Source organism: Trachymyrmex septentrionalis, unplaced genomic scaffold (assembly GCF_001594115.1).
Source record: "Trachymyrmex septentrionalis isolate Tsep2-gDNA-1 unplaced genomic scaffold, Tsep1.0 scaffold131, whole genome shotgun sequence".
In the NCBI taxonomy this organism is placed as follows: Eukaryota; Metazoa; Arthropoda; class Insecta; order Hymenoptera; family Formicidae; genus Trachymyrmex; species Trachymyrmex septentrionalis.
In genome coordinates this window covers 1,840,745-1,848,989 of record NW_017304450.1, presented here as the reverse complement: position 1 = coordinate 1,848,989, position 8,245 = coordinate 1,840,745, and the positions used below count along the sequence as shown (strand labels likewise).

The following is an 8,245-nucleotide window of genomic DNA, read 5'->3' as shown; positions in this document are numbered from 1 at the left end:
GTTTGTGTTAAAAATCATATTAAAATTAATTTCCATTGATAAAAAATTTTAGTAAAACTTTCTCAAATATTATTAATTTTTATCAAATCATATAAAGATATTATTTAGTCTTAAGATTTATTTGTATAATTATTAGGGATTTAATAAAATAATTTGGCAAAAAATATTTATAATACAATTATTAATCTAAAATAATTTCTTTTACGACATATAGAAAATTAAATTTGTAAATTCATAATTAAAAATTATTATGCATAAATAACAATTTAAATGCATTCCTATAAAATCTTTCAATAGTTCTGTTTTAAGCACATTATAAACTTTATAAATATTATAAATTTTATTAATTATATTTTTGAAATAATTGTAATAATTCCAGAACTTAAAATAATTATAAATGTTAAGAATTTCTCGAGTGTTTATTTACGTATATTTATATTGTAAAATTTATATAATAAAATTAGTATGTAACAATAAACCCTGCGTAAGCATAATAAAATATTTATATTATTTAGAAAAAGTTAGAAGAATTCACACGTAATAAATAAAAAATTACAAGTAATAAGTAATAAATGTATAAAAGAATTAAAACAAATACTAAAATAAATATGTAACATTTCTAATAGGAAAAAATTTTTTACTATTAACCCCTTGAGTGTCAGGCACGAAAAACGCTTGTGTGTTAAGAATGCTATTAATAACATAAACTTAGAAATATAAAGTAAGTCACTTTTCCTGGAGTTTTTTGTGGCGCTGATCAGGAATTTAAGGTCAGAATTTCAAAATTCAAAATGATTGACCCAATATGGCGGACTAAATATTCGAAAATTTCGACTTTTTTCACTATCTATGCATGAACTTTTTTATGTGACAAATTTCTTTAGAAACTTTGGAATCAGTTTTTGAGGTCGCTAATTGTGAACTTGTTAAATTTTGAAAATTTTTATGAAATTTGGAAAAATTTTTAAAATTATTATTCGCCATATTAAATCCGCAATCTTCAATTTTTTAAATCTGATATCAAATTTATAATCAGCAACCTAAAAAACCCTTAATTACAAAATTTTCGAACTTACAGTCCTCCATTTTGGATCAGCTATTTTTAATTTTAGAATTTTTACTTCAAATTAATATTCAGTGGCCTCAAAAACATTAAAGTATGCATTATCAGTTCAATTGCTGCACTGCAAAAGTGATTTATTGCTGTTATGAAATATGTGAATTTTTCCGTCATGAAGCACTTTTGGCCAGTTTTATTTTGACGGATTTTTCCGTCATTGACACTGAAAGGGTTAAATCAAAATCACAAGAAGTATATCCTCAAAAGTGAATTTTTTAAATTTAATATGATCAAGCAAACATATAAATATAATAATTTACCTGTATAATCAGAAGAGTCGTAATAATCACGTGAAGAATGTGGTGCAGACTCATCATCATATTCGTAAGTCGTGTATCTTAAAAAAAGATATTTTCATCTATTAGATCTAACTATTACATATCAAATAATTAAGTAATATAAAAAGAATCATATGTAAAATTGCATTTCATAAAGAAATACATATCTGTCTGTAAAAAAAATTCTCTTTATTTTAATTTATATTTATATATTATTTATATTATGTACATTAAAATTTTAATATATATTAGAGAATCTTATTTCTCAAACTTTACATTATTCTCTCTTATTCTTATCATCGTAAATAAACATTATAATACATACCCAGCATTTGATGTATAACGATCACCATATCGATTGTTACCACCTGATGAACCGTGATAATCAAAATCATGTGATCCAGTACGATTTGTTGCAGGAGTTTGACTATCATAACTACTAGAATAAAAAGATTTGAATATTCAATATATTTAATTTACATTTTAATGAAGCAATCTTGCTACCTAAGACATTATGTGTAAAATAAACAATAAATAAAAGACAAAGTAAGAGTCAAATACATTTTATAAATGACAATTTATAAAATGTGTTTAATTCTTACTTTGCCCTTTATTTATTGTTATTTATTTTGTATAAAAAGAGTCCTATCTGTTAAATATTATGTGTAAAATTTAAACTTACTTGTAACCTTGATCCATAGCAACTCTCGCACGATCCAAAATGGAGAACACCTTTGATTTAGATGCTGCAGGTCCACGAGCATGTGGCCCACGATTCACAGGTGGAGGAAACATAGCTAAACAAAAATAAATTTAATTTATATATATAATTATAATTATATATGTTATGTATATATACATGTATAAAATTCATGTGTATTTTATATATATGCATACATACAATATACATATGTACATCTTATCATAAAATTTAAATATATTAATTGCAAAACATCACATCTTAAACACAAGCTCAAAATAATCAATTATAGAGAGAGTAGATTCTTAATCTTATATATTCAATACTTTTATGTATTGTACAATTTTTACAATAAATAACCAACCTCTAGACTGTCTAGGTCCCTGTCTTGCAGCAGGCCTCGGTATATTACCATCAAGATTCGAAGGTCCTCTCATCGAAGGTCTGCGATCGTTTGAGACAGTATCATCAGACATGCCCATCTCCATTTCACGCATTTGTTCTTGGCGTATATTGTCATTGTTATCGGGAATTAAATATTTTCGCACTTCGGCGAGCGCGAAAGCAATACGAGCATAAGCTTCCGCCGGTGGGGCAATAGCTGTAATCTCCACGTGCAGATCGTCGGCAAGATGCGCATATTTCAAATTCATGGAAGCACGAAGTTCTTCTTCCTGAGATTAAAAGATCCATCATAAAAATAGAAATCAATTTCTTTTTCAAAGATAAAGAGTAAAAAAGAAAATAAGTAAATAATCTTCCTTTGTTACCAACTTTTTGTTTATCTTTCATAGATCCTCTGCCTAACACTGCCATTTTGCACATTGTCTCTTCTTGCAAGCGTTTCATAGAATTGCCTTTCGGACCAAGCAATTTCCCAACAAAATTAAACTTAAGGCAGAAAATACATTACATAAATCAAATTCATCTCAAATCTGTTTAGATTACTGTAAATAGAAGTACTTACTTTAGGATGTTCACGGATGGGTACTAGTACTTTGACAGATACACGAACATGCTTTTCACGATAGATATCCACATATTTTGATTCTCTCATTGGTCTTCGCAAAGTTTCTGTTTTTTGAATTTCTACAAAACATGTAATTTTTTTATAACAAAGTTACATAATTTATTTATTACACCTTAATTCAATATATTTTTACTACAGCTTTGGCCATAAGTATAAATCTTCACATATTGATCTAAACGTTCTATATTTAATAAAAATAAATTAAAAATTTTATTAAAAAATATTTATTCTTATAACAATTTTAATATTTTATTAGTTCCTAAAATTTGATCTCTATTACTACCTTCTACAAGAAAATATGATAAATTAATTTCTTTATACTTATCTTCATGGTCAAGGCTGTATAAATTACTTATTTGTTTTTTATTAAATTTATTATTGTTATTATGTTATTTAATCTTTTATCTTGAATCAATCAACAGATATACACAGAATGTCTATAAGGAAAATATACAGTCTACAATTATTTCCTTTCGTTAAGAAAAGATTGATTTTTTTTTTTAATTTTTTTCTTTTTCGAAATTAATGACAATACACTACAAAATAATATTTACCAACATTATTTGTTCCTTTTAATACCAGACATAAAATTAATTAATAAAGATAACAAATACTTCAATAACCAGACAATGCCAAAGAGTCTGAAGATTTTCGAAGTGATATATTCAATGTAAATTATGTCCCAAAAAATTCAAACAAATACATTGTCTTCAAAACTAAATTCTATTGAATTAAAATTTCGTTGATTCGAGCATCAATCGCATACTTAATCCAATTTTATTGCGAGTGAAAATTATTTTCAGCCGGACATTCCGGCGATTTCTCATCATGAATGATGGAATGACTCTTCTACAAGATCATCTATTAGAGAATATATTTACTTAAAAATTATTTCTTTTGACTCACCTTGATCCAACAATCGGATGGCGTTGGGCCATTTTTGCCCATCTAATTCGATCTTTTCTTGCAAGAGCTCGTTCATATACTCGCCGGCCTTGTCGGACTGGTGATCCTTCTCAGACTCATCGAGTGACCTGGGTTTTTCGTCGACATCCTCATCTCTCTGATACTTGTAGTCACCGTTGCTGGATCTATTCACGTCCATGTCTGACGAAATCCGGATTCTCGCTCAATCGATTTCAATAATAGCCTCGGTTCCTTGTACTACGATATTTGTCAAAAACAATTCCGAAGTTGAACAACGCGTCCACGAAAATGAATCCAAACGAATCCGTAATGGCCGACAAAGCGCGCACCACGCATCCCTTTATCCCCTGTTCCTTCTCAAGCTGATCCCGCCGAGGATTGCATCCGTGTATCCAGACTTCAGTCTGCTCTCACGTCGTTTCATTGATTCAAGTGGGTTCTCCTTAAAATTTTATAATTTACATCTACAGTCGATAAAATAGCTCTGCTGTTGGAACATGTACATTTAGGAATTTTCTTTATAACCATTGATCGATAAAACAAAATCGACTGAAGATATAAAAAAACAATCCAATTTCGTAATGTACGAGCCACATAAAATATATAAGCACATAAATATATAATTAAGCGAAAATTAAATGAAAATTATTGAATTAAATATACTTAATCCCATTTATTTGATTAACATTGTTAATATAAATACCTTCCTTATCAATTACGCAGATACTGAAATTCGCCATTCTGTCAGCCATGAAAACGAAAGCGGAGCGCGATAACAACAAATTGTTTTGAGACACCATGTTATTTTATAACGCGTTTAAATCCGTGATATTGAAATATTCTTTTCTCTCATACCTTCGTATATATAATACGCGATTGACGTCAAGCATCACTCACAACACTAGAGATCTAGTAATTGATCTGAAAACAAAATCAAACACACCGAGCACACTAAACGATAAGCATATTACTAACGTCACCGACTTATCGCAGTTCCTCTCCCACTCCTCGGAGAACTCCTATCCCCTATTTAGTTGAGTCATGCTTGCGTTCTCGATGCTTCGTCGTTGTACATCGGTAAGAAACCAGTTTCTGTTCGTGTCTGTACGATCGACGCGCAACGGCGATCGGCACCGCGTCAATCGTTCGATCACCAGCGTGCGCGCGCGCGCGCACGCGCGCACTCTCACTCGTGTTTCGACCTCGACTGAAAATCGTTTCGAAATTCCACGTGAGGTTGAGCGAGAGAACCTCCTCGAAATATCGGCATTGTGTGCAAACTAGAGATACTCATTCGCTACCTCTTAACGAACGGTTTGTTGCTTAACGAACCGAAACGAAAGAGGGAGGGAGAGAGAGAGAGAGAGAGAGAGATAAATAAATAAAGTAATAATGATGCTCAGCAAGTTGAGCACAAGACTGCGACACGCTGGAAGGAAACTCCTTTTGAGCAGTGGCGAGTTTTCCGCAGGCCCAAAAAACTATGCAAGAGGGACGCATTTTAAGTATTTCCCGTGTGAAAAACAGATCGTCGCCGGTAAGTAATAATTGATTATATTACATTGTATGCACCTGAACACGTTATTATTTTTTCAAAGAATTTTTTGTGCAAAGTTCTGTGTAAAGTAGAAAATCAACAGTATGATGTACAATGCGCACCATATGAAAATGAGCTGATAAAAGATTCGATATATCGATCGATATTCCCTTTGTACATATACTTGTCAATTCAAGACCCAATTACATATTCATACGTATATACGCATGCGCAATGAGTTTAACATGCAGAATGCTAAGACATAGACTATAGAGCATAGACTGCGTTATTCACATCTAAATACAATAGTATATCAATTCCACAAAGCATGAAGCTCCGATTAAGTTCCCAGGGAGTTTATTTTGCTAAGCTCTCGCGGAACTTATAAAATTCGACAAAACAAATTCCCAGGGAGTTCATATTGCCGAGCTCTCAGGGAGCTTACAAAATTCGATTCAGTTCTCAGCTCAGTCGATACAAATTGCAAGTAACAGATAACGTCAATAACCGACCGACGAGATATTATATTAAAGACGATCGGCGCTCGTGGAAGTTCGCGTGACTGTTCAAATTTTTAAATAATTAACAGTAAGAAATTAATAATACTAATTTCACGATTTAATTTTGTAGACATGTATACATATATGTTTAAAACTTAATAATACTCAATTTTTTTAAGCTGTGACTTTAATGTTACTATTCGAGTTTGATTATCAATAGAGATAATAACTGCAGAGAAAAAAGTATAATTTTTCGGCAATATATAAAATATTATAGCATTAAAAGTGCACATACTTATTTATACAGCATTTATATAATAAAAAAATCACGAATTTAATAATAAATTATCGAAATATTTATGTTAATAATCGTAAATTTTTATTAATTGTCGGTAATATCATCGTTCTTCAATTATCTCCGGGCCTTTGAAGTCCCATTGATAGTCATGAAAATTTTGCTCAGGATCGATGGTCTTTAATAATATCTTGTCAGTGTGTCAATGTTATAATTTCGCACTCCATAATATAACTGTTATGTAATATGTGTTATATTACATTTATATTGTAGAATACGAAATTATAACTCTAACGTTATGTTACTTTTAATTTATGTTCAATTGGAAGGGAGTTTATTTTGCTGAGCTCTCGAGAAGTTTAAAAAGATCTCCCTGCAAAATGAAGCTCTCAGGGAACTCTCAAAAGCGGAGTTCCCGGGGAGTTCTTTTTGAAGCTTAAATGAAGCTACAAAAATTTTATAAGCTTTCGGCACGAGGAACTCCTCGTGCTGTGTAGGATGTGGTTAACAAAAAGAGAGAGAGAGAGAGAGAGGTAACTGAAGACGGCAAAAAACAAATATTCAATTTAACAGATTCTCTCTTGCTCTCTTTTATCTTCTCTTGCTCCTTTTCTTTTCCTTCCCTTTTTCGTTCTCTCATAAATAAAATGATCATTTATATTTTTTAAAATAAAGAACAAATTTAAATCTTGGGCACATTCTACGAGTATTCAAACATTCGATCTAAAATATTTATCTCTGTTGAAGGTGATCGTCTTTCTTTAATTCATGCATGTGGAAGGATATGTTACGTCAAAATTAAATTAAAAACTAATGGATACAACGTGATGATAAATTACCGAAATTAATGTTCTTTTTTTTACATATTTGTTATAATGAGAATCATTACGTTATTATTTCATTCTGTTTAAATAAAATGACATTATTACATGTATTCAAGACATAACAGATCGTCATAATCAAAATGATTCAAGTTTTTGTTACATGATAATTGTAGTTCTTATAAAGATTTTCAAATCTCCTACAAAGTCCTCAAGAAATTGTTTTTTAGTTCAATTGTTGTTTTAGAAGATTTATCCATTATTCCCAAAATTATTTTAAGCTTAATTATGCATAGGACCGTGTAAAGGGTTGGAAGGCATAGAACCGCATCAGGGTTCCTAACGAACCCCGAAATTTTGGTTAACAATAAGATATCATTTTTATTACTTCTATCCAAATTACTTTTTATCCAATTTATACTTATAATTCTTAAAGTAACAATTTAAATTTAATGACATCTTCATTGTTGTAATAAATGTATGTACATACAATTATTTTAATAATTTAAACAATCTTCATACTTAATTTCCTTATGATAATACGTGCAATCTGACAATAGTTTACAATTTGTTAAGCAATTATTATTTGGATACATTATTCAAATTCTTGTACAGTGAGTTATAAAGAAATAGACAGCTATGCTAAATAATTCTTTTTTTTTTATTTCATTGTTTTGTTACTTTTTAATTCATTAAAATTACGACATATATATGTATATATATTAGGTTAAGTAAAAAGTCATCGCGTTTTTTTAAAAGACATCTATCAGTAAAAACCGCAATTACTTTCTTACCAACAATATAAATATATCTTAATAGAGTAAAGTTTCAGCTTTAAAAATATCTTTTTTAAATTATACGATACGACAATTTTTAATGGAGTTATGAGCAATTAAAGTCAAAATAATTCTTTTATTTAATCCGCGATAACTCAGTAATCAAAAGTCGTAGGAATATTTAAAAAAAACGATTTTGTAGGGAAAGTATCAAGCTTTCACGATATGTAATCGAAAATTTTCTCAAATTCGTTTTGGACA

The 8,245-nt window shown here is 29.8% G+C and overlaps 2 protein-coding genes across 4 annotated transcripts in view; one reads left to right on the top strand and one right to left on the bottom strand.

The window, feature by feature from the left end:
• LOC108757035 (KH domain-containing, RNA-binding, signal transduction-associated protein 3-like) overlaps positions 1 to 4,540 on the bottom strand; it is a 7,761-nt gene extending 3,221 nt beyond the window's left edge. For 2 of the 3 annotated variants that reach the window (XM_018501284.1, XM_018501283.1), the window contains exons 1-7: positions 4,035 to 4,233; positions 3,066 to 3,187; positions 2,873 to 2,989; positions 2,463 to 2,772; positions 2,081 to 2,195; positions 1,724 to 1,837; positions 1,381 to 1,457 (exon numbers count right to left, since the gene is read on the bottom strand). In XM_018501284.1, the coding sequence (XP_018356786.1) occupies positions 1,381 to 1,457; positions 1,724 to 1,837; positions 2,081 to 2,195; positions 2,463 to 2,772; positions 2,873 to 2,989; positions 3,066 to 3,187; positions 4,035 to 4,233 (1,054 nt within the window). Of the gene's footprint in view, positions 1 to 1,380; positions 1,458 to 1,723; positions 1,838 to 2,080; positions 2,196 to 2,462; positions 2,773 to 2,872; positions 2,990 to 3,065; positions 3,188 to 4,034 lie in introns of all 3 variants that reach the window. The other variant, XM_018501285.1, reaches the window with a different exon arrangement.
• A 223-nt stretch (positions 4,541 to 4,763) lies between these two features.
• The window catches only part of LOC108757036 (2-oxoisovalerate dehydrogenase subunit beta, mitochondrial), a 13,335-nt gene continuing 9,853 nt past the window's right edge, over positions 4,764 to 8,245 (top strand). The window contains exon 1 of the mRNA XM_018501286.1: positions 4,764 to 5,592. Within this exon, the coding sequence (XP_018356788.1) occupies positions 5,448 to 5,592 (145 nt within the window). The 5' untranslated portion in view covers positions 4,764 to 5,447. The remainder of the gene's footprint in view (positions 5,593 to 8,245) is intronic.